The following is a 23,588-nucleotide window of genomic DNA, read 5'->3' as shown; positions in this document are numbered from 1 at the left end:
TGTGTAGACATTAATATTTGATTACTGTTTGAATATTTTTACTGTTACCAGAAGAGGAATTATTCTCTCATCCTGAAACACTAAAATATGCATTCAGTAGGATCTGGGAGCTCATATTCTCCACTGTAGTGCTTCTGTCATGAAGAGACTTAAAGGAGTCTCAAACTGAGGAAAATTACAATTTTATTTAAAAAGACAAACTTAGGGTAGTAAGTCTCTGTAATCCAGACTGTCCTTGTGAAATTCATCGGAATTTTAGTCACAATAAAGGAGTGGAAAATGGAGAAAAAATACTTAAAGACATATTGAGTAAAGTCCTGTCCTTATGGCATGAGGGACAGTTATTGAAATTGCCAATATATAAAAAAGAAAACACCAGCTACCTTGGGTGACATTGCATCCTAATGAATCTAAGTCTGAATATGGACAATTTTTTTTTAAAATATCTCATTCAAAAGCAAGCAAGCCATGCAATACAGATACACGTTGCTTGGTAAATGATATGGTAACACTTAATTTGCTTAGTAAATGATGTGGTAACACTTGATTGTAAAGCACTGCTTCTCACTCCTGAGCTAATTTATACAGAGGTTAGCACAGCCTATTTGCAAGTCCTACTTGAAGTGAATATTAGCCAGAAAACTTGTGTCATTCTACAAGTTTGATAGATTTATAATAAAAGTAGCATTTGAGGTACTGTAAGAGGGAAGAAGCTTGAAGGTGATCACAAAACACCAGAGTAACCTTATTTTTTTTTTACGTGGTCTCTGATTCAGTAATATCCATGGAGCTTGTTCAAATGGGTCTAAAAACCATTCATTGCTTAAATGGAGACTTTTAAGATGCTGGCATAAAAGCTGAACAAAACCTTGAGTTTCTACAGATGTTCAATGTAGCAGTGTAATGGGAAGCTGTTTTTCTTGGTTTTATTTGCTTTTATATTTAGTGAAACCATAGATAAGTTCTATAGCAACTGCTGTAGGAAACTAGAATATGGTGAAGATTAATGCTCCCATGTCAGAAGCTGCAATTCCAGTGCAATGATTTTCACACTACCAGTTTTTATTATTGACAGGTTTTTGTGAGCTACAGAACCTGCTTGAAACATTTTAGCATTTTACAAGCCTGACCATATTTACAGAAAATACACAAATAACTAAATATGAATAAAGTGATAAAGAAACACATAAATTACATTCTTATATTACTTACGCTGGAATTGCCTCTCTGTTAATAGAGACTGAGGCTGGAAAATCTACACCTCTTCCCAGACAGTTTGGATGGCTGGATGATAAAAAAACCCCAGATATTTGCACTCTTTTCTGCGCTTCCACACAACATTGCCAGAAATGAACTGTTTTAGGTTTTACTGCTTTGTGGACTGTCTCCTTGCCTGTAATAACTTCTGCTACATGACTGAGAAAGGAAAAAATCCCCAAAAAACCAATGTATTGATATACAAGAATAGGAGACACAGAACAAAGAGGGGAACAGAAAAACGGCAAAAATTGCAAGTGAATTAAGAAGACCATTAACAAAGGCAAATGGCTAAAAGAAAAGAAGAAGGACCTTTAAATTACAGAAAATTATATGCCATACATTCCATAAATTTCTATTCAAAGAGTATAAAAAAATCTTTGGATAAGTCATAAGGAGGAGTCATCCTGGCTCCAAAGCACTTAGTTCTCTAATAAAGAAGAGCTACCTTGATGCTTATTGCATTAAGCCCAAGGCCTGAAGGAATCAGAGGTTACCAAAGGGAAAGAGGAAAAAAGTGCATGTAAGAAGTGGCATTTTTCAACTCTTTCAAAGCCTTAGTGTTCTTAGAGCATTGTTCATTTACACCCCCAGTGAAATGCCTTCACCGAGTGAACCGAGTGAACCGAGTGAACTGAGTGAACAACTTGTCCTGTTATTCCTTTTCCTACATGAGCAATGCTAAGGAGCCAATATTTGCACACACTTGGTAATTGAAGGATATCCCAAGGGATGGGAAGTTTTATATTTGGGAGGTTCTACTCCTTGATGAAGACTCCAGACCTCACAGCCAACATAGCAGTAAAAGAAAACTTTCCACTTCTCTGCTCAGATGGCTAGCAAAGAGGATTTTTTCAGACTATAAACTTGGTGGGGTTTTTTCTTTGGTTTTTTTTTTTTTGTTTTGGGTTTTTTTTTTTTTTGAAGTCTCAAGTGTAAAAAGTTTCCAAATTTTATTGAGCCATTGCAACCTTAATCTGTCTCCCTAAGGAAAATATAGTGCACCTATGTGACCTACAAACCTAAGAAATGTGCCATTTATGTCAGTTAAAGGTCTACCCAGTGGAAAAGACAAAAAGTATAGTATTTTCATATTTCTCATTGATTCTGGTCTGCCTCTGCCTAGATAAAATGATAGAATTGTTAAAATTACCTTTTGTGTAATTTGGACCAAAAAAACCCCAAGACCAACATAAATCAGAAAGCATTTTACATTAATAGAAAAATGCATCTCTTTTCCTTCTCATTAGAGAAATTTTGAGCATCTGTTTTTCACTGTTTTTAAAATAGAGAAAAGAGCAGATAAAAATAATTCTGATTGAATTAATAATTAAAAAAAATTGAAACAATGTACAATAATGGTCTAATTTAACTTTCTACTCATAATTTTAGGTTTCTAAACATGTATCACTATCTCTTCTCATTTATTACACATCAGACAGACTGAAGAAAATGGAAAAAATAAGATAAAAGTTTTCAGAAGTGTATTGTATATTTTAAAGGCTCTGCTCTCAGTCCTAGTGAAGTCATACATTGTAGCTGCTATTAGTTCTATCACTGTATTTGAAAACAACCAAAGTGATCACTGCTTCTTTAGGTCCTCTGTTAGAAAAGTTAGTGTTACACTAGCTAAATGTGGCATTAAAGTGAAGCTGTAAAGTCCAAACAGCATTATGGAGAAATAAGGTCATTTCCTAGTCAAAATCAGTTTATTTCCAATTTTGCCATGACTTCTACTTCAATTTTGTACCTACTGACACCAGAACTTCTGATATTGGACTTCAAAAAGAAAAAAAATAGATCTCTTTCTACAAGGTAGTTAGTATTATGCTCTTGTCTGTCAAAGTGGCAATTTATTTTATACTTTCTTATCATACCTTGAGAATTTTGCACATTATCTCATAAACTGAAAATGTTTTCTCAGCTCGTGTCCAATCCCAGGTTGTGACCTTTAAAAAACAAACAAAACACAAAATAAACAGAAAAAGAAAAGAAGTTATTTTTGTTGATTTTTAAGAATTAAGTTTATTAACAAAAAAACCTCCCTAAATTATTTACATTGATTAAAATATACTCAGAAAGACCAAGCACTGCCTCAAAGCAACATCTAGCAGGGACCAGACCCTTCCATCTAGGAGATGTCCTCCCTGTCCTTACAATGCAGATCCTCTGCATGCAGCCTGCTCTATGCAAAATGAAGATACTTCCCCAGGGAACTTGCAGGGTTTGCAGTGAGATCCTGAGAGGATGCAGCCCTTGAATTTGCATCTCACAAAGCCAGGGCCCTGCTCATTAGAAAACACACTTCTCACCACTTTCCTCCTTGTAACTGCTTGCCACTATTTGCTCCCAATCGCCTACAGCGTTTGCAGATCCACAAAACCAGTCCCCAATCTTGCCATGTCCCAGACACCCCACACCCTTTGAGATCCAGAGGGGAAAAAACCAAGCATGAAGCAACACAGGCAGATGTTAATTTTTCTTTTTATCTTACCAAGATCAATCTACTCCTAAATTCTAACAAACTAAGATTTGAAGAATAGTCTCTTTTTTATTTTCCTCTTTGTTTTGGGATTTCACAACTGTTTCTAACTGTGTTCATTTTAAGCAACTGTTTTTACACAGAAAAACGCATATATAAAAGAATTAAATTAAATCATGGAAGGGGTGGTGTAAAGACTTAAATGAGACAGAAAGAGCTAGATTAATGTATTCAGTAAGGGAAGAGTTAAGGCAATATCAGAACAGTGTACAAAATTTCCAAGGAAAATGCAAGGATAAAACAGGAAAATATTAAAAATGTCAAAATAAATAAGAAAGCACAAAATAGAATCAAACTGAGGTTATAAATGGAAGAATAATCAACTTAATGGTAAGACACTTTGGACAGTGGCCCATATCCAAAGGAAGACAGCTGTATCATTAAATTTGTTAGACACCATGAAGAGATTGATGAAAACATACATTACTGCTTCAACCAGATTCAGGATAAAGTTTTTGAAAGTTTAAAAAAAAATTTAATGGTTTCTAAAGCCCAGTGAACAAAATACTATATGAGATCAATGTATTTCTTATTTAAAGAGAAAGTAATCATTAATAGATCAAAATTATTTTGATGCTATATGAGAAAATTCTATATCTCACTAATTTTTAGTTATAAACATTGCTGTAATGGAAGGTCCTTTAAGGAAATCACAGGTAGGAATGAAAAGTTCAAAAACACAGTGCTACAGTTCCTCTTCTATTAGAATTTTCTATATTTACAGTCATTGTCAAATGTACTCTTCCCTATCTTATTGAACTGTGGGTATTAAACCACAAAGCTACTCTTTCTTCTATGGACAAAAAGATAAATTTCTCACCATGAACAGAAAAATGGGGAGAGGAGCCTTGCTACAGTCCCACTGAGCCCACAACACCCAGTCACACCAGAGGAAGTCTTATTGTGCTACGAGGAAAAGTCATTATTATTGCTCCTGAAGCACAAAGTCATTTGGAGTCATGTTTAAAAATTTACGATAGGCTCCATATTTTGGGAGAGAATATAAGAGCTCCCTCTTCTCCCCTGGTTTCCTGATTTTGTTTGTAACTGTAAAGGGAGGTTTTTTCAGGTCAAAACAAAACTCTTTCTGTACAAAGATATGTGCAAAACAAAAGTAATTGTAGAACTAAGATGCCAATAGAAATTGCTGCAACATTCACTTTTAATGTTTTCATTTAAAATATTGAGTAGCAAAAGAAAGGATGTTAGTAGCTCTTTCTCAAGTAAATTTCTATTTATAAATTGGAAGAAATCCAAAACCCCCAGCGTTGACACAATTAATAATTCTAAAAAAGAATATGTGCCAGGAAATAATAGAAAAAAATAATAGTAAATAAGTAATTTTCTTTAAAAATTTCAAAATGGAAATAAGAAGCACTAGGATTGTTCTTTTATCTGAGCATGGGAAGTAGAAGTACTATTGATCAAACAGATAAAAAAAGCAGGGGAGGCTGCTGATAGACATCGTTTAAACACATGCTTCCCTAATGTGTTAGAATTTGGCAGAGACTGGGGAAATACTTTTGTTTTATTTTCTGGTTAAGAAAGCTTGCAGAACACCTCTTTTCAGAAAACAACTTTGTCCAAGTAGTTTATACTGCACATATAAAGTAAAGCAGTTTTAATTTTAACTACACTTTATACATCTCCTAAAAAGAAGATCTGAAACTGTCATTGAAACTTTGTTCATAATATTTTCTAATCTCTGGAAGAGACAAACCTTCAAAATAGCAAACTTTGCTGTATATGTAAAAGTTTGCATATAGAAAATAGGATTTTGGAAGTGTGCCAATATTATATACATTACATGTTAGAACTGGTTGAACTTTAAGGTCCTTTCTAACATAAACATTCTATGATTCTATGTCTTTAAGGCAGCTCTGTACGAGTTCTTCATCTGTCCTAAAAAAAGCATTCTCATCATTCTGCTACCCTCCTACTCCATGAAGAGAAAATATTTTTCTCTGCATTTGAAGAGTTTTTCTATTTTACACTAGAAATCAGATTCTGCCAATACAAATTCATTTTGTTCTTGCAGCTGAGTTGAAACAAGAGCTATAAAAACGTGAGGATGGATTTCTTGTCTTATACTATATCAGCTTGCCAAGATTTTCCTTACTCATGTCACCATGGTTCAGGTTCTTCATATGAACATGTTCCTTTCACACCCATTAATCACCCCCCCCATCAGACATTTACCCCCGATAAGTATATTATTCCTATAAATTTATGATTCTTTAGTAAAGAGGTTTGTGGTCTCTTCCATAGTTCTCAGAAAAGAATAATCTTCCTTTTTTATATTGAACAGGATTTCTCATCATTGTTTCTGATTCTATCTAGTACCCAGAATGGAGTTGGTTTTACTTGACAGGCAGCAAATGCTGAAGTAGGTCTGGCAAAGACAGAAGAGATGTTTTTGAATTAAGGCGCTTGTTATCATAATCTGACATTTTAAGTGGACCCTGACAAATTAATTAATAGACCTGAGAAAGCCAAAATCCCACACCCATGAACTAGTCTACAAACATTGAACATATGATGTTTTCAGTTCATACTTACTTCCATTCCCCATGTCTTTCACATGTTTTTAAACCTTTTGCTAAATGAACACCAATAGTTACTGATGATCAATCTAAAGATTTGCAAGATGACTTTGAACTACCTCAGGAAGATATTGCCCCAAGAGGTGGAAGATGCCCCATCTCTGAAAGCATTCAAGACCAGGTTAGACAAGCTCTGAGCAACCTGCCCCAGTTGAAGGTGTCCCTGCTTGCTGTAAGGAGGTTGGACTAGATGACCTTTAAAGCTCCTTTTCAACCCAAACTATTTTATGATTCTGTTTCAGGCAGAAAGGAGCTACAGCCTGACAAACACAGGGTTTAGCAGCAGTCAGAAAGGTCACCCAATAAACAGGAAAAATTAATCCACATGACTCTTCCGGCTGCAGGCATGGATAGGACTGCTACTGTCTCCTTAGCAACTGGCTTAAAAGTTAGCTAGAGGATCTTTACTGCATCTTAGATGTACCATAAGACAGTGAAAGCAAATTGCTGAGTATAAGACGAGCACTAAAATTTTGCCTGGTGTTCCCAGTGAGATTCCAATTAATATTTTAACTTAAAACCATTTCATTTTATTCCCTACCTTCCTTTTGGTGCTCTCAGACTTACAAAAACTTACATTCAGGATGGAATCTAAATAGAGATATATTGCCATCTCTATAGCATGCAAAAAGCTTTGGTATTTCCCCAAATCTCAGCAGTTTCTCTAGAAAGATTGTTCAGTTTAAATCTAACCATGTTGCTTTGGGCCTGTTCTGTCTGCCAAAAGAAAATTAAAAGCTCCCTTTTAACATGAGCAGATTTCGCTTTTATTTTTTTAGGTGTTCATTTAAGTTTGGGAAAATAAGTTCTTGTAGATACCCAATCCAATGAAGAGCTGTTTTCCATCACTTCTCTACCACACACCCTGGAACTCCGCTGTTAGTTACAGTCCTGCTAGCCCAATGAGTGGTATCTCATTGTGAAAGACTTGTACATATTATATGACAATATTTTATTTAATAACATTTATTCCCACTAAGCATAAGAAACATACTTACTGGAGGTGCTAGAAATTTATACAGGGAAGATCCCCTCAGTGCTAGGAACTTTGGTGTGTACATTCGGTCCTGAAGGGAGTCTTGTTCCCGTTCTTCCGTCCAGCCCATGTAGACTATCTGACAAAAAAATCAATAGTGTTGACAATTTCTCAGAAATTTTCTTGTGTTGCAAGTATTTCACGTGCATAAACTGATGTCTGTTAAATTTAACATAGCTGCAAACTTTGAACCCCAGACACAATATCATACATTGACAGTTTTTATAAATGATGCCTGTTAGGACAATGCAAAAGCATGAGAAGAAATACTTATTGCACTAGTAACAACAAAAAACCTAAACCACATACTCCAGGGGTTTTAAAGGTGCATTCTACATATTTGCTGACAGATCATGTCAGTGAAATTTAATGTAAGTGAAGTGTAAGGAGCCACAAGTCAGGAATTCTAAGTCAAGCAGCTGCTGTTATACAGCAACACAGACACAGCCTCTACACGCAAGTTCACAGTCACACATTAAACAGTATGACGATACAAATTTCATTTCCAAATAATGCCATTTTTTTTCTTTTTTTTTTACTCCCTGAAAATCTCTGTGTGGGAGTTTTGAACCTTTTTGCTTAGAAAGAGGAAATTAGCAGACTATTTTCAGTCACTATTTTGAACAGACTTCATCTGTAGCTACAACGGAGTTGTAGAATCCTGTAGAGTCTTACCACTACCTGCAGATCTTCTGACACAGATGTTTGAGCTAGAACTTATTCCAGCTCACTTTAGGATGTAATTTCCTACCTATCCTGTTAATTTTGAGTTATTTAATATCAAAATCTTAAGGAGTAGAATAACTTGAGTCACCACTATACCAACTTCTGGAAAACCACTGAACAGGGAGTAGACACATGAAGGGACATTTGATTTATAACCGTGCCATTAGTAATAAAATACATTTTCCAGTGCACAGAGATACACTACTGCTGCAGAAAATAGTTCAACCCATATTTCATACAGGGCTGCTCATGGGAATAGATCTATTTCTAAATGTCTCTGTGAAACTGATCTCTACACTAACAAAGAAGTTACAGGACATTGTCTTCAATGTCAATAATAATAGTGTAAAGAAAATGGTAATAATTATGAAACAAAAAGTTAAAAAACTAAACAAGTTTGTAAGTGCACCAGTGGTATGAATGTCCTTAAAATGAATGTTTTCACTGCATGTTTTATCCTCACAGATTTTAAATGTTGTGTACCTTTTGAAAAGATATTTACACTAGTTTATTTCTGTGCTTTTGGGCAGAAAATTTTCAGCAACATTTCTTCATGGAATATGCATTAAATAAATAGTGTGTCTATTGTTTTTCTTTTTCTCTCTTCTTTTTTTTTTTTGTGGGGGGGGGTGACAGGGGAGGTTGTATTTTTTTTCATAACACACTGGAAATTATTAGCTTTTTCAAAATCCCCTTGTATGAAATCAACACTATGAGTCTCTGTCACAATTTATTGGATATTTTATGGTCTATAACCAGAGACAGGGAGAAGGTCCATTTTTCTCTTACTACAGGGACACCTCAATACTTAATTATTTTGTCAATATCAAACACTAAAACTGTCATATAGTCTCAGGTTCAATGAAGAACATGTGTTGAAGTATCTGCTCGTTTGGTGACTAAATAAGTTTATAAAAGTCAAAAAGAAGACAGATCTGTACCAGAATATTCAACTATCAAAAAGAATGCTGAACACTGTATTTTTATGCAATAACTAAAAAGCCATGTTCTCTGAAATCTCATTCATTCCTGAAAGAAGAACAATTCAGAAGGGTAAAAAAACCCAAACAAACAACTGACTGGTAAAGTAAGAGAAGTTTTAAATTATTTCAATTCAATGTTTATTCAAGTTTTTCTCATTTCTGCTGTTTCATATGCTATCCATAAATAAGATCCTCATCCCTCTGACTCGACTGCAGTCTCTAGATCTCAGTGACTGAGGTAGCTTTACACAAAAGAGGTGTGAAAGTATAAACAAATTGTACTACTATGTGCAGGAGTTTGGCACATTTTCTGTCTATAACTCAAGAAAATGCATGATCTCTAATTTCTAGGAACTGAGACATCTATGCTTCAAAATCAATTCAATTGAATTAATTTGGTTTCATCTTGATTTCTTTAATTTAAATTGGACACACAGTAAGATATCATCTTGCCTGATGATATTTAATATCCCTGTAACATTGTATGTAATCCCCTCTTAGTGTTTTTCTCTTTCATATTTCTACATCTACTATTCATCACAATAACAGGATACAGTCACTCATGCTGTGCAGAGGTGTTGATATTCCACATTTGATTGTCTCAACACTAAAGTAGCCATGAAATTTAGAGCAATTGCTCTCTTAGATATTTCTCCTTTGCCTCTGTAGATCATGAGGAAAAATTAGATTGATTTTCCAGACAACCTGCTGTACCAAAAGTTTTATTAACAGAAAAACATTTCTCCTTCAGGCTCAATACCTGCTATTCAACACAGAGAGGAACTGTCAAGCAAAGGCTGTATAATTATAATTAGGAACATTTACAAGTTTGTTTGAGTGCACGTGCATATTCACATGTGTGGATAAAAATAGCTCAGGCTACATACTGGAAAACAAGGCAAAAATAAACAAATACTTGATAACTAATAGATAACTCTGAGAATTATTATGACTTTTAGTGTTCCTAAAGTGATCTCAGTTTATCTAAACATATTAAACGTGAAATTAAATAAAATATTACAATTTTTTATAAAATGAAGGTGACAAACTGTTGAAAATTTTCACTTTTGTGGTAAAGTAGATGACATTTTTGAAACAGCTACTGGGAAACATTCTGACTTCTAAAAAAGCTTTGACCTATAAAAACTTAGAGAAGCTTAGTTACTTAAATGGTATTGTAACTTACAAAATTAATAGTTCATGCATATATATGAACAGAAATATTGGATGAATATGATATATGACTGAGAGTTTTGGATCGTATCTCAGTGTAGCTGCACATGGGGACTTGGCACATATGGCACTTCATGAAATTATGAAATTCTATAAATTTCATTTCTGAAAATAAATGCTTAGCACAGACACGCGATAAACAGATATAAATGCTAATCACAAATACACAGTGCATAATTTGCTCCTTTATAAAATCAAAAAATCTAGTTAGTTTTCAATTTTATCAAGTTTTTTTGAGTCTCTATAAACCTTTTGATTGTTATCAACAAATGTGGAAGGGGTGGTGAAAACAGATTTTATTTATAACTTGCATTCCATTTGAAAGATAATTTTTGCATTCTGGTTTCTAACTTACCTCAACAGCTCATTCTTCAAAATCAAATGGTGACATAAATTAGTTAACTTAGTGGCTGCTGGTTCAGTAACAAAGATTCAATAAGTCATTATGGTTTATGACTTGAATCATGGAAAATTTTAAAAAAATCTATATTGAAATGATAAATGAAACAGGAAAATTTCTTCAGTCAAAAATCCATAATCTTGTAATTTAGCATGTTCTTAAATCACACAGATATCCTAATCAAGCAAGATGAATTGCCATATTTTATATCAGTCCAACATATTGCTATAAATGACTTAAATAGCCTTGACTATCAGGGTGACTTTTTCAGAGTTTTTACACATTATATTTTAGGATGAATAGTAGACAAAAATACAAGAACATTTCCCCAAAATGAAATGTAATATCTATGTGACATCATAAAAGTGAGGCAGTTCAAAGATCAGAAAGGATGCACTGACAGCTTTTTATCTGGAAGTCTAATACTCATACTCACTTTATGTAAATTGTGCTGTAGGGTGACAGGATGAACATGGGATCCAAAGATTAATAAATATGTCAAACAATACAGAAGGGAAAGTATTCTCTTTACTTTTAAAATAGTTTTTTGGTACAGTCTAAAAATTCATTATAGTCAATTGTTAGCAGAAAAACAATTAAAAAACACAATGGAAATGTCAGAAAAAAATGGAAGAAAAAGGGGGTCACAACGCAATCATTGGCAAAATCTATTCTGCTTAGGAGATTGTTTAGGAGAAGGCTTAGGAATTTTATGCTGCATAAAAAAAAATTCAAAGTCAACAGAAGAACTAATGACATAAAATTTTGAAAAATTTTGCCCTATTTTAAATGGAGTAAAAATGTCTGCTATCCTGTTTTTCAGGTTTTTGAAAAGCCTTCTAATCTTTCCATATTTTTTTTACTTCCCGCAAATTTTTTTTCTTCCTCATTAAAAAAGAAGTTGACTAAAACTTTAGCTATCACTGACAGCTCTAAAGATCACCATATTTTTGAACCACTCAACTACACATATATTATTTCATCTAAGATTACACAAGTATTGTATCTCAAAACTTAATTTTTTTCTGTGTAAGAACTCATATTGTCATCTTGCTACCAGACCAAGGCTGAGTATAGGTCTCCCATTTGGCTTTGTCTTGTTTTATTTTTAAAATGACCACACAAAAATTGAGGAAATATTATCAGGTCTTAAAGTAAATCATGTCAGAGAAAACAGAAAATATTTCTTAATTAGGAAAGGTGATTTTTTGTTTACAATCCAGATAAATGAAAACTGGTATCAAAGACTGAAAACAGAGCACATTTTCTCTTATCAAACAACATCAGAATCAGAGCAAAGACAGTTCTTTACAGCAGTAAAACCTGCCTGGACCTCCGTAGAGATGTGTCCAAAATTAGCAGTGCTGTTCGAAAAACCTGCACAGCAATTTGCTACATTCAACAGCATCCCATGAAAAAACTTTGCATATTCCCAATGAAATGTACTGGATCTTGCTAGAACTCAGGACTATATTGACTGCTGCATGCCATTACTCCCTCCACAGTTTGAAAAATTATGGTTACATGTGGATACAGGACAGTTTCCCAAACAGGTAAAGAACTGTGTTGCTTTTCCACGTTTCTTCTTCTTGTTATAATCTACTAATCTATGGGAACATTTTGGCTCACTCACTGGGTTTTTCATCCAGTGCTACATGTTAATAGTCACAGCTTATTTCAAAGCACTCATTTTACTTATTTAAGACTTCTAAGTAGCTGTTTATTGAAATAAATTCTTCTAACAACAAAGTCAATTTGAACCTTAATTGGGCAACTGTGTGCCTTTGTCAAAATGTCAACATTAGAAGTTGGGATTTTTTGCTTCTCTTAAATTATTCAAGTCAATGCACAATTACGTGTATTTAAAATTCATTACAATTAGAATTTGTTCATTTTAATAGGGGTGATTAGCATTTAGAAAGCACAGACTTTTTCCAAGAAAGACCTTATGCAGCTGTTATTACAAAGATGGATTTGGATGCAAACTGCAGTATTAGATACCAATCTATATTAATTTCAGGAGTGTGTGTGAAATTATGAGTAGGAATCAGTACAAAAATAGCTCATGCTAGTCCTGTCTTCCAGGATATTGACTGGGTAATTAAAAAAAGATAAAAAATCAGCTAGAGTAGCTAGCCAGCATGTGGTAAACTCCCTGAAATGCACAAGGAATGTGTGCATTTTATACAGTATTAAGCATTTTCCTGCTAAATAGGTATGGTAGCTAGATGACGAAAAATAAAATCTCGTCTTATCTAAAGTAATCTGCCTTCCTCACCTGACTGACCTTTCTCCTTCTTGTAGACTTCTCTTATTTACTCACCACATAACTCACCTTCCAAGCAATTTACACATCAACACAATTTGAACAGCCTTGAGCAGGTTCATTTGATTACCAGGATTACCACTGAGGAGACTCATTCCTGATGACATCAGAGGCATTTTACAGCTGACCTGAGAGGCTTCAGATCTTCACTGATACTCTCAACAGAGCAGCTCTCAGCAAACACTTTGAAAATGTGCATGTCTCACACATTTCCTGACCAAAATGATTATTATATATCACACTATCATCATTTCCCCCTCCTTTTACTGTTGTATTACTGGAACCAGTAGGGTTCTGCTTTCTTTTATGGAAAAATACAAAAAATTCTTTGATATATAGCCATTTTTGAATCCCTACTTGTTAATTTTTCACCTCAAATTGGAGGTGAAATTTAGGAACAGGCACAAGAACGGCTGCAAATTTTTATCCAGGAAATTTCTGGGGGATTTTAAGGGTTTAAAATAGATAACAGTACAATACAGCAAGCTCAGCACTCATGTGAAAAGAAAGTAAACATCATTTATTTTAAAGTCTAGTAGCTTGACTGGTTTTAAGACTTGTCTTTTGATTAATGGCATTTTTTTTCCTCTTCTAAAAGTACACAGCATGTATTTTTCATGCCTAAAATAAAAATGGGTCAAACAAAATTACTTCAAATAATCACGCTGGAGGGCATGACCTCTCCCTTTTGATGAACAACCTATCACATTCATCTTTTTCACCTCAGGGCAGACTATTGAAAGATGTTGAATGAAGAAAAAGACTAGAATATTACAAGTCACCAGACACTGCCTTTCAGATTTTTGATGAGCAAACAACTGAGCAAACAACCAAATATTTATCTTTCTTAAGCACCAGGGTGAGTGAAATATTTACAGAAACATTTAATACCATTCCTAACTTGTCCCAGGAGTATCTTTCAATTAGATTTCCGTGACTGGCTACAGATAACTTTTGGATTTTCTTCTTCTGCTTCTCTGAAAAAGACTGGCAAGCAGAACTTGGACAGGACCAGTGCAATTTAGGCCACGTGGCTGTCCCTGTGAGATCACAGTGCTCGTGCAGCTGCCTTGCTCACATCCTGAGGTGACTGAACCCAGCCCAAAGGAGATGGTAACATCGAAGAACCTCAAATGACTCAGTATAAAGAAAATACAGATGATGGGGTACAGGTTGTTTGAAATGAATTTTAGTAATAAATGTTTTGCATTTGCATAACATCAGAATTACATTTCCATAGAATCAGATGTTTACATTTCAAGGTGCTCACAAAGCCAGAATAAACCTGCAAATAATCACTGTATACTAAAGTTGTCTTTGAAGTCTCTGGTGTTGCTGTTTGCACAGGAAAATAAACATACCTGAGAGAAGTCCCTTTTTTGGTATCAATGACTTCACAAGTTCTGGCTTAGATATATTTTTATATCTTTGTCAGAACAAAGCTTGAAAATTAGCAGTTCACAAATATATGTAATTATACAAAAGCCTTTTTAGATTTAAAATATTTTATTTAAATATTGCAAGGAATAAACATCAATATCCAATAGAATAAATCTATCCATGCGTACTTGTTTACATTTTCATTCTCAATAATTTAAATGGCAACTGATGAAAATAGATATTAATGCTTGCAGAATTTCTTTGACTATTTCTGCTGAAGAACAGTTATTTTCAGGCCTGCCTGATTATCAAAATAAAAAGACTTCTGCAAGCTGAAACTGTCCTTAAGACTTTCTCAGGGATCTCAGAGAACACAATTACTGCTTATAAACTCCCAGAATAATAAAAATAAATAAAACCTTCAAAAATTGAAATTGAATATTGAAAATTGAAAATAAATAATTGAAAATTGAAAATAAAACATTTAATAATTTTAGAGCACCATTACTTTGCCTCTCAGAAATAAAATAATTCTTTTAAGCACTCAATGCATGTAACTGAAAGAAAGATAAGTCAACAAGAGTTGAAATTTAATTTTTAAATTCAATACAGAACTTGGAAACCTACAGATGAGAAATTTTGCTGCATCTGCACAATGTCTTTGGAGAATCAATGTTACTATTGCCAGTTACTAACAGGGAAAAAAATCCAAGAGGTGTTATAAAATTTTAATCAAATCAATAAAGAATACTCCCTAAGGTAATTTTGTATCTTATTAGCTACAGCAAATAATCTTTTGTCTAATGATTTCACAGTTTTCAAGACCATTAGGCAATAGGTCTAATTAAGCTTAATTTCTAAATAGAGAGTGATAATAACTCTATTTATAAAAAATGAACAATGCAGTAACACTTCAAATCATAAAATGTAATAAAAAATTGGAAATTAATCCATAAATTTAATATATATAGATAACAGAAGTATTTCTTTTTTTATTATAAAAATCAGACAGCACTTATACACTATCTTCCTTTAACTCAAAATGCATTTCAAATATATCTATAAAAGAAATGAAGACCACTATTGAAAAAATAACCGTTGAACACATAAAACCTGTTTTTAAACAAACTGGTCCCAATGATCTTCCACTACAGCCGAATAGAGATAATATTATGGATCACTGCTTTTCTCTTTCAACTGCCTTCAGAATTCGAACTTTCAGTCACAAAAGCCTGAAAAATAAGCTGTTTTTATAAAAACAAATAAATACTCTGCAGTTGAAATCCAGAGTAAGTACTCTGACAGACAGTGAGATTTACTCACTATGTCTGTTTTGTAGCACTATGGCAAAGAAATTATGCAGTAAAGCACCACTGATGCCTTTTAGGGTTTTTTAAATTTCTCAATTACTTTTGGTGAGATATGTTATGAAATACCCATACTTAAAAACTGTCACAATCTGATGGGGGGAAGTTGAGAGCAATCTGATTTATGTAGGGCATTCTCTGAGGAGGATTCTGACCAGATGACCTACAAAACGTCATCCAATATAAATTATTCTGTGATTCTTGGATCTCAAAGCCACCATATCTGTCTTGGAATCTGTTTTAAAGTGGTCTTGACTTACTGCTCTTACAAAAACAGCTTCAGCATTGTTTTTATTATAGTTTCACCTTATTTCATTGCTATATACAAATCATATGCAGTAGTTCACATTTCATAATCCATCTGTAGCTGTCTAGGATTTCTAAATATCCCCACTTTTTATCTACCTTAATTTTCAGAGAGGCCGTGTATCAAGTTTCTCACTGGAGATTTCATCCCTAAAATACACTGTAAAGGAATTTTTAGCACAGATTGCTTGCAGGTAAAGTACCCTTGAGAATGAAGACATTGCTCACAAGCAGCAATGAAAGATGTACCCTATCATCCCTTCTCAGCTGTGTAAACAGGGGGAGAAAATGTTATGATTTGTGAAGGACCCTGATATACTACAGAGATTGACGAGGAAGGGAAAAAGGAAGTAAGTCAGATGAGACAAGAATAAAGTTGCTAGTAAAGGACCAAAGTAATGATATGTAACTTTCATTCTTACACATGCTTAAAGTAAATAAAATTCTTCTTGGATCATAAAGAAAAGAAAAATGATGCTACTCCAGAATTACTTTAAATATCATTTGCAAACAGTGGTATTAAAATACAAATGTGTTGAGAAAGAGAACCAGCATACAGTCCCATTCTGAAAGAGCAAGGCAAGGTAGAGGATAACTACTGCTAAAATATCACCTTCAGAAGCTAAAAACAATCTTAGGGGGTGATTAGATGAAGAACATTATATTCAGCATGTTGTACATATTATTATTTTCATGCTTCTCTCCATATCCTATTTATTAACAAGTTGGGGTTTTGGTTCTGTTATAATAAAGATAGTTTTAATTTTTCTGCTTCTGTTTGGTTCTGTTTTGTTTCCATTATATTAAAGATGGTTTTAATTTTCCTGGTGTTTAGACTGAATCTAGGCTGTCCTGAAGATTCTATAGCTGGTCAAATGCCAATAGCCTGTGGCAGGGAGCTGGAAGTAGTGTTCATAACATTTACTGAACTCACACTGCACTTACTTTTTGACAGTGGAGTAATACCTGTCATTCATTAATTTGTCTCTAGCATCTCAGCACTTCCATGAATTTTGCAATTTCATTGGAAAAGCTCAGTCTTTAAAAAGTACCAAGTGAGATTCATTTTGCAGTATCAGAGCTTTCTTCCACTCATAATTTTTTTTTTAACACAGTGCGAAATGGAAGGAAGCAACCCATAAAATTGAGATTGTGTCCCAAATGAAGCCCAAATTTCAGTGTAAGATGTTGAGGCTCTCTATCCACAGAGCTCTACAGAGGGACAAGCAAGCTCCTTCACCCATAGAAAGATAATATAAGAACTCCTCCGAGGGTGCCATCTATCTGATCGAAGAAGAGATCCTGGCAAAATAGTTCAAGGCCCTGTGAAGTGCAAACAGTGACCTGCAGGAACATTATTTAACAATTGATGGATGCAAACTCACAATTAATACTTAGCTAGAAGTCACTCCTTTCACAAGAGAGCATCTCTTCTTTCAAGCTTTTTTTGCAAGGTCTCAGATGTCTGGATGCTATTTGCATAATAGGATCAGATCCTCTTCTTTCCCACTGTCTGGGTTTGGTTTTGAACAGCAGCCTACTTCAGCAGGAGGGGAAGAAGAGCTGGCTGCATTATTCCACCTACTGCCATCAGGGCAGGCGCGTGGGAGCAATAGGTTGGAGTGATGAGTGACTATTGCTTCCACTAAGCAAGTACTACAAACAGTAGGCTGTTAAACAAATAATGGGACGCAGCAGGACTTCTGGATGCATATTTGCAGAAAACAGCCAGAAACTGTACACTACTGTGTCTTGATCCTGCTGGGCTTTGTGGGTACTCTTGAGCTGGCTCGGGTGATTCTGGTCACTCAGCATTTACTAACAGAGCCATCAAGGCAGAGACCTGCTTTAGAGCAAGAAGCCCAGGCACAGAATTTCCTACCTATTTACACCTCCTCAGACCTTCAGACCTGCACACGCTATATCACTTGACTTTGTTTTGTTTTTGCAACCCAGCATTGCTGAGTGATATTCCAACAAGGTAAAATGTTTCTTAATGAATAAATAAAGAAATAATTTTGTCAGTTGTCAGCTCCTGAGTATAGTTTTTTGACCTGACACTGCTAAGTATCTATTTGCTGTGTTACAAAATATGACAGACTTACTAAGTTTTGCTTCCAAAAACACTAAGATTGAAAGCAAATATTTTCTAATAATCTAACCATATAACAGATACTGCTCGCTGAGCAGTGTCTCCTTACCAGGACATATAACTCTTTGGAAAGACAAAAAAGTGTTGTGACATTATGTATTTCTAGGGGATGTTTCTGCATTTGCAATTAGCTACATTTTTTTACATTTTTTACAGTTTTCCTTCAAATATTTTCAGTGATTAATACTTCTCAGTGTTATTTTTTTCCTTCTTCATTTGTAGGTAACCCATAAATTGTCAATTACTTGTACTATTATATAAATAGTACAACTATTTTCTGAAATTCAGGTAGCAACTCGGTCACTGGTCCCATGGACTATTATTGTGATGAGAGAGAAAGGACAAATGACCACCTGCAGTCAACAGAGTTCTGTATAAGCACTGTTTTTAGAAGTTCAAGGGAATAAATATTTTTCTGATCAGAAGCTATGATTTGAAGCACTGATCATCTGCACAGATGTAGAATAAGTAATGAGAAAAATGAAGTGCTATTCATTTCTCCTCTTGAAGTAAACTGTAATTAAATATACTTTATTTATGCCTTTTTGAGTCCCATCTGCTCCTCCAATAGAAAAATCTATAGTTAAAGTATATGCTTCATTGATTCCAATTAATTTCTTTAGATGATACAATTCCCCAAGGAATAATGCGTGTATAGGCTTACTGAACACCTTCCTTCTAGTATACTAAAATTAATTTTTTTCCCTGGGAAATTTTACACTCACTTGATGCAATAAAAGAGACATTACAATAAAGCATTGCAACATTTTTATTTCTAGCCTCAGCCTCCAATGAAAATTACAATCTGACCAGACAGAACAAATTCATATCTGTAAGCTACAGATATTAACAATTCCTTATTTAAGGTGAGGCTAGAGGGAAGAAAAGGTTTCACCTACAGTTAATCTTTCTATGTATAACTGGGGGGGGAAAGAAAAGGAAAAGAAAATAAAGAGCTATTTATTTTGTGGGTATCATGGACTGAATCATCCTTTCCAACTCAGCATATTCTAACTCCTAACCCTGCACAGAATACACCTAAGAATAGCATCATGAGCGTTGTCCAAAAGCTTCTTGAACTCAGACAGGCTCAAGACGGTAACTCTGTTTCCCACTTTTCCTTATTTTTTCTCTTTGTTACCAATTTTCAGGAACTTCTACAGGACATATGCATCATTAAGGCATCTATTTCCAATCAAGAATGCTGAAAGTTGCTTCCTGTCCCACTGCTTTTTTGGCCTTTTTGAATAGTAGCTATCCCATCCAACCAAAAGACACATGAAAAAATGGAAACATTCATTCTAGTAGAATAAAAGGTCTTTCTTGGTTTAATGTTTGCTACTTATTTCCAGTCTTAGATATCATAACTATCCAAATCCTACAGAAAATCTGTCCTTTAAATTGCAGGCATTCCTTCCACTGTCCCATTATGTTACCTATCCTATTTCTTGGGTAAATGGCAATATATCAGATCCAAATATGTTTAAAGTGGGATTTAATCATGTCATGCATATAAACAGAAGATGGGGTAAAATGATGCAATAAAAGCAATGCTTTTGATTGTTATTTAAACTCAGTGGTTTCTCACTATCTGGCCTCACCATAGATACAGAATTAGGCTTCTGGGGAGAACAAGTATTTGTTCATGTTATGACAAAACAGGAAGCAATTATTCCTTTGACTACATCTGCTATGGCATTCTCATTCAAAACACCTTGGGATGCATTCAGACAGGATCCAGTTTTATTAGGATGTTAAGATCATCCTGTTGCAAAAGGTAACAGCTAAAGGGAAAGCTCTTATAATTGTAACCTAGAAATTACAGCACTCACAAAGCCAGACCTGTGTCTTTCATCTTGTAACCTAACCACCAATGTAACAATTGAGGTATATGACTCCTTTTGAAACTATGGCACTGTACAGAAAGATACACAAGACCTGTGGGATCAGAATGAGCCTGAATTCACACCCAAGTGTGTAAATAGAAGGTGAAGGATCTGGTAATAGTACCTTAATCTCAGAAACAGTAGATCAGGCTGTCCACAGTTAAATACCTTTAAGCCATAGCTATCACCCAAAAATAGGCATAAATATATAATTTTTAATACACATTTATTTATTTATTTATTTATTTATTTTTATTTGTTTAGAGAACCAATGTACAATAACTAATAACTCTTCTTCTCACACCCAAAAGTAAGTAACAATTTTTTATCTCCTTATCAATTTATTGTGTGGGATATGTCTGTTTTTTTTCACTCACTTTGAAAGGTCTACAATGGAGCAAGGCATTTAGAACCACCTCATCCACCTGTCCTATTTAAACCTTTAGTGGAGATACAGTACATTCACCCCGTATTGACTAAAGTATGAACACACATCCAAAACAGATGTGGTTATTGAATTTGGTCAGGAAAAAACTGCCCTTATTGAGAGGAATTTTCAGAGAGAGATATTAAGATTGCAGGTGGGGAAAAAAAAACTAATACTTGTAACACTAATGAGTTAGTACTATAAAATAATACAAAAAAATATATGAGAAAAATATGTAAATGAGGATGAAATTCTACTTGAGGCAAAATTGAATTTGCTGGACATGCAGAAAGTATTTGATGCACAGCTTGAGACTTATATTTTGAGATTTAAATAAGAACTTGATCTAATCACTCTTTTGTATCATCTAAACTTCCATCAGGTGTCCCAATTACTTTCATCCTCTCATGAGCTATAAGGTATGCAGCCCTAGGACAGAAGCACTGCTATCCAATAACTGCATCAAGTGGCTCACAACATGAATTTTATCTAGCTCATCAGGTAATCAACTAGCTTCAGGAAGCTGCCTGACCTTCCTCTCAAAAGTCAACATGGTTTCCTCAGCCTAAAATCTTTGACAATCTACCATGTGTATTGCCCTTCTAAAATTTTTTATGCCCTGAAGTTCAGAAGCCAGTCTAAACTACAATGTAAAAGGAAGAAAAATCTTTTATTTGCCATGGGAAATGAAGTTTTTATAACAAAGAGTGCCTCAGAAGCATGTAAAACAATTACAGAAACTGCTCAGGGAAAAATATTTCATGTCAAGCACAGAAACTTTTTGATATAGATAGATATATATATATAGATTGAGATATTCAGTTTATTTTACAGAAAGCTCAATTAAGTATCAATAAGCAACATAAGCCTTTCAAGGGTATATGTTATGCAGCAATAATCCATGCTGAGTGCCATAGATGACTGACAATGGCAGGGAATTAGCCCAACACAATTTACACCCTATTGTGCACTTCTGCCTAATTTAACAGCATGAACTCAGCTTCCCCTGTGTGTTTCTATAATCATTTAACAATAGAAGCTTCATTCCAGAGATTTTCTTTCAAAATAAACCCGATCAAATCCTTACTGTGACAACAGATGGTGACAGAGCAGATGTATCATTTCATCTGAAAGTTCAGTTACTGTCAGTCAAGAGCTGCAGGATGGCTACTCTGAGGTACCACAGAACAGAATATTGGAAAATAATTAATTCAACAGACATGCAAAATTAGGAAGGAAAAAAACAGAGAAAAAGAATGTACTTCTTAATGTACTTCTAGAACAGACTTGTTTTCTTTTGAGGACACGCCGTATTTCAGAACTTTCTGCTTAATCACTGCATTTTAAAAATACCAATACAACAGCAATGGATCCTATTACTCTGCAATTAGTAATAAAAAAAAGGTATGTGTTTTATTTCATACAGGTGCTTATCAATAGAATATATGTTGTCCCATGAGTCCTATCAATTCACCTGAGCAATGAAATTCACCTTTTCAGATGCAATAGAGATGCAACACATCTTTATGTGTTGGGTCTCCAAGCAAAGAACACTGGCTTGATTGACAGGCAAGACAGTCATCATGACATTTGTGTGTACTCACCTTTATATAGTAAATATAAGTTAGGTTTTATTAAATAAGCTCATCAAGTCAGACTGTCAGAATTGATTTTAAATGAGATTGTTCTTGCCGTAGAACTTTAATAAATCTGGACAACAAACACCCTATTGAAGCAGAATATCAGGTGATACAACACAGCTGATCTGGTACAGATGTGTACCAGATGTTTTTATTACACTATATAAGAAGTAAAAGGAAATGGGTATAACCATGTATATTTTTGAATGACATCAGATGTATCCCATCGCCCCATTCTTGGCCATCAAGAATGTAAAATATTATCTGCAAAACAGGGCTCTTGACTGCGGAATCTGACACACATAATGATACCCCAGTTTCTGGCCTTAGTGTGGCATCAGTTCATTATGCCATGATCTTGTTTTAAAACTGAGTTAAAACACAGTTAAACAGTCTTTCTCATTCTCACATGATTCCCATTATTAACTGACTACTTTGAATAGACCAGCTACCAATTATTTTCCCATAAAGCAGGAACATTCTAGAGGGACACATTATCCTTAAAAACCAAAACTATTTCATGAAAATTTCCTATCTTTTGGAGACACAAATATTTTTAAAAGTCTCATGCTACCTGTGGAAAGAAAAGAAATAGTGCTCAAAAAAAAAAAAAAAAAGGATTATCGCATTCTTCCCCATTATCCTTTTTTTTGGTCAATTCAATGTATGAAAGGTGGAGGGTCATACCCTTTATATTCATCCTAACAGAGATGAGACAACATAGGAAAAGGAAGTTTAAAATACACTCCTCTGCCATGATGCTTTTATCTGTTTCATGTGAAACCTTGAGATTTGACTGTTTGCCCATGTAATAGAGAAGCAAGTGTCTATTTCTTACATTTGTGAACTTGTATGTGAACGTAACAATAATCAATGAAATGAAAAATCCACTCCCCGAATTTGCCACGTGCGATATCTGCTTTGTACCACTGTCTTGTGGAGTGAAATGGGAGCCAGAAAGTTTTGAGTTTCCCAGCTGCAGTTTATGAATGTTTTACTTGTTCATGTAGTGACAGGAAGAGGTGAAAGAGGTGAACTGCAGGCCTGACTAAGATGTCTAGCTAAACCTTGAATTCCACTGTGTACCTAAGCCACATGTTGCCAGTTCATCCTCCTGGCATGGCAACCGGTAAAATCCAAATCCCAATGAATTCCAAATAGAAAATTAGAGTTATAATGTGTAGTAAAATCTCTACTAGCTGGAGGCTACATTTGGTTTCTCACACTGAAAAGGATCAGAAGACTTTATAAGGATTGTCTAATTATCATTTCTTTAGATGCTATCAAGTCAATTTTCAGCCAAGATCAGCACATTTGCAAATTC

The 23,588-nt window shown here is 34.5% G+C and overlaps 1 protein-coding gene across 8 annotated transcripts in view; it reads right to left on the bottom strand.

Annotated features, from left to right (window-relative positions):
* SNTG1 (syntrophin gamma 1) overlaps positions 1-23,588 on the bottom strand; it is a 318,965-nt gene that overhangs the window by 44,237 nt on the left and 251,140 nt on the right. For 7 of the 8 annotated variants that reach the window (XR_012582420.1, XM_074550855.1, XM_074550870.1 and 4 more), the window contains 2 exons: positions 7,401-7,517; positions 3,135-3,206 (listed from right to left, as the gene is read on the bottom strand). Coding sequence is in view for 7 of the 8 variants with exons in the window: in XM_074550855.1 (XP_074406956.1) it covers positions 3,135-3,206; positions 7,401-7,517 (189 nt within the window). In the remaining variant the exon portion in view is untranslated. The remainder of the gene's footprint in view (positions 1-3,134; positions 3,207-7,400; positions 7,518-23,588) is intronic. The other variant, XM_074550863.1, reaches the window with a different exon arrangement.

This window comes from Zonotrichia albicollis, chromosome 1, assembly GCF_047830755.1.
Source record: "Zonotrichia albicollis isolate bZonAlb1 chromosome 1, bZonAlb1.hap1, whole genome shotgun sequence".
Classification (NCBI taxonomy): Eukaryota; Metazoa; Chordata; class Aves; order Passeriformes; family Passerellidae; genus Zonotrichia; species Zonotrichia albicollis.
This window is presented reverse-complemented; position numbering and strand designations above follow the sequence as displayed.